This window comes from Phaethon lepturus, unplaced genomic scaffold (assembly GCF_000687285.1).
Source record: "Phaethon lepturus isolate BGI_N335 unplaced genomic scaffold, ASM68728v1 scaffold48867, whole genome shotgun sequence".
Lineage (NCBI taxonomy): Eukaryota > Metazoa > Chordata > Aves > Phaethontiformes > Phaethontidae > Phaethon > Phaethon lepturus.
In genome coordinates this window covers 5,707-6,904 of record NW_010553569.1, presented here as the reverse complement: position 1 = coordinate 6,904, position 1,198 = coordinate 5,707, and the positions used below count along the sequence as shown (strand labels likewise).

General features: G+C 54.9%; 1 protein-coding gene across 1 annotated transcript in view; it reads right to left on the bottom strand.

Moving 5' to 3' along the window:
* The window catches only part of AKT2 (v-akt murine thymoma viral oncogene homolog 2), a 5,501-nt gene that overhangs the window by 1,170 nt on the left and 3,133 nt on the right, over positions 1 to 1,198 (bottom strand). Inside the window, exons 8-9 of the mRNA XM_010291571.1 lie at positions 609 to 731; positions 18 to 146 (exon numbers count right to left, since the gene is read on the bottom strand). Coding sequence (XP_010289873.1) covers positions 18 to 146; positions 609 to 731 — 252 coding nt within the window. The remainder of the gene's footprint in view (positions 1 to 17; positions 147 to 608; positions 732 to 1,198) is intronic.

Sequence of the window (1,198 nt, the reverse complement as noted above, 5' to 3'; positions counted from 1 at the left end):
ATGCTTGCTTTAAGTACCTCTGGGGCCAGGTACTCAGGAGTGCCGCAGAAGGTCTTCATGGTGGCTCCATCTGTGATGCCTTCCTTGCAGAGCCCGAAGTCGGTGATTTTGATGTGGCCATCTTTGTCCAGCATGAGGTTTTCCAGCTGAAAAAAAAGCAGACAGGTTGGAGAAAAGGTTTGGAGCTGAGTGAAGTCAGGAGCATGGGAGCGGGATGCTGCTCCCCAAAAGGCTTTGCTTGACGGCTGGAGTCTTGATCCATTGCCACAAGATGGGGACGAGGGTGACACCTCCCTGCAGGGCAGGTTCAAGCTCTCTTCAAGCTCCCGCCCTCCCTTATGCAACAACATGTGTGAAAACATTGCCAGCCCTGAGCCGAGAGCAGCTCTTTGTCACCCACAGTGAGCGGGAGTGGAGAAAGGTGGCTCGCGTCAACAGAGCACGATGCACTGCTGGCTGAAGGCCCTTGAAGCCCCTCAGGGTAAGTTTTAGGGGAGCTGGGAGTGAATTCACACCCCCAAATGCCAGCCCAGGCAGATTGAAATTGTGCAAGCACTAAGATGGGGCGAAGGCACTGTTTATGGACACTGCTGCTGCTGGGCTGGTACCTTAATATCCCTGTACACCACGTCCCGGGAGTGCAGGTACTCCAGCGCAGAGACTATTTCTGCGCCGTAGAAACGGGCTCGGTCCTCTGTGAAGACACGTTCTCTTGAGAGGTGGAAAAACAGCTTGAGGGAGAGGAAAAAAAACCAAGCAATGGAACAGCTGATCAACAAGCACTTAAAAAAACCCCCAGTGAAACCCAGGTTAATCACTCTCAGCATGCAGCTAATGCAGTCATATGTGTCCTAAGCTCCTCGCCTTGAGCGGTCAAAATATTGATGGTCCCCTCTCCACTCTGCTGGAGGGAGCTGTGGGGAAAATGCTGCCGTGCACTGCCTGCAAGAGGGGCTGTGCCATCGGCTGCGTTCCCCCTCGCAAGGGAAGAGTGCCAGGGTGGAGAAACAAAGCTAGACGCTAGCACAGGGTGGAACGTAACGGAGCCAGTGATGGCTGGAGGTGCTGCGGTGTGCAGCTCCCCAGGTGATGAGGAGCAGGGCCCCGGGGAGCCTAGATCGTTGCTCCATGCATGCAATGGCCTTGCTGCAATATCAAGCATGAGGAAGGGGAGCAACGAGCCAGGAAAGCTCCGACG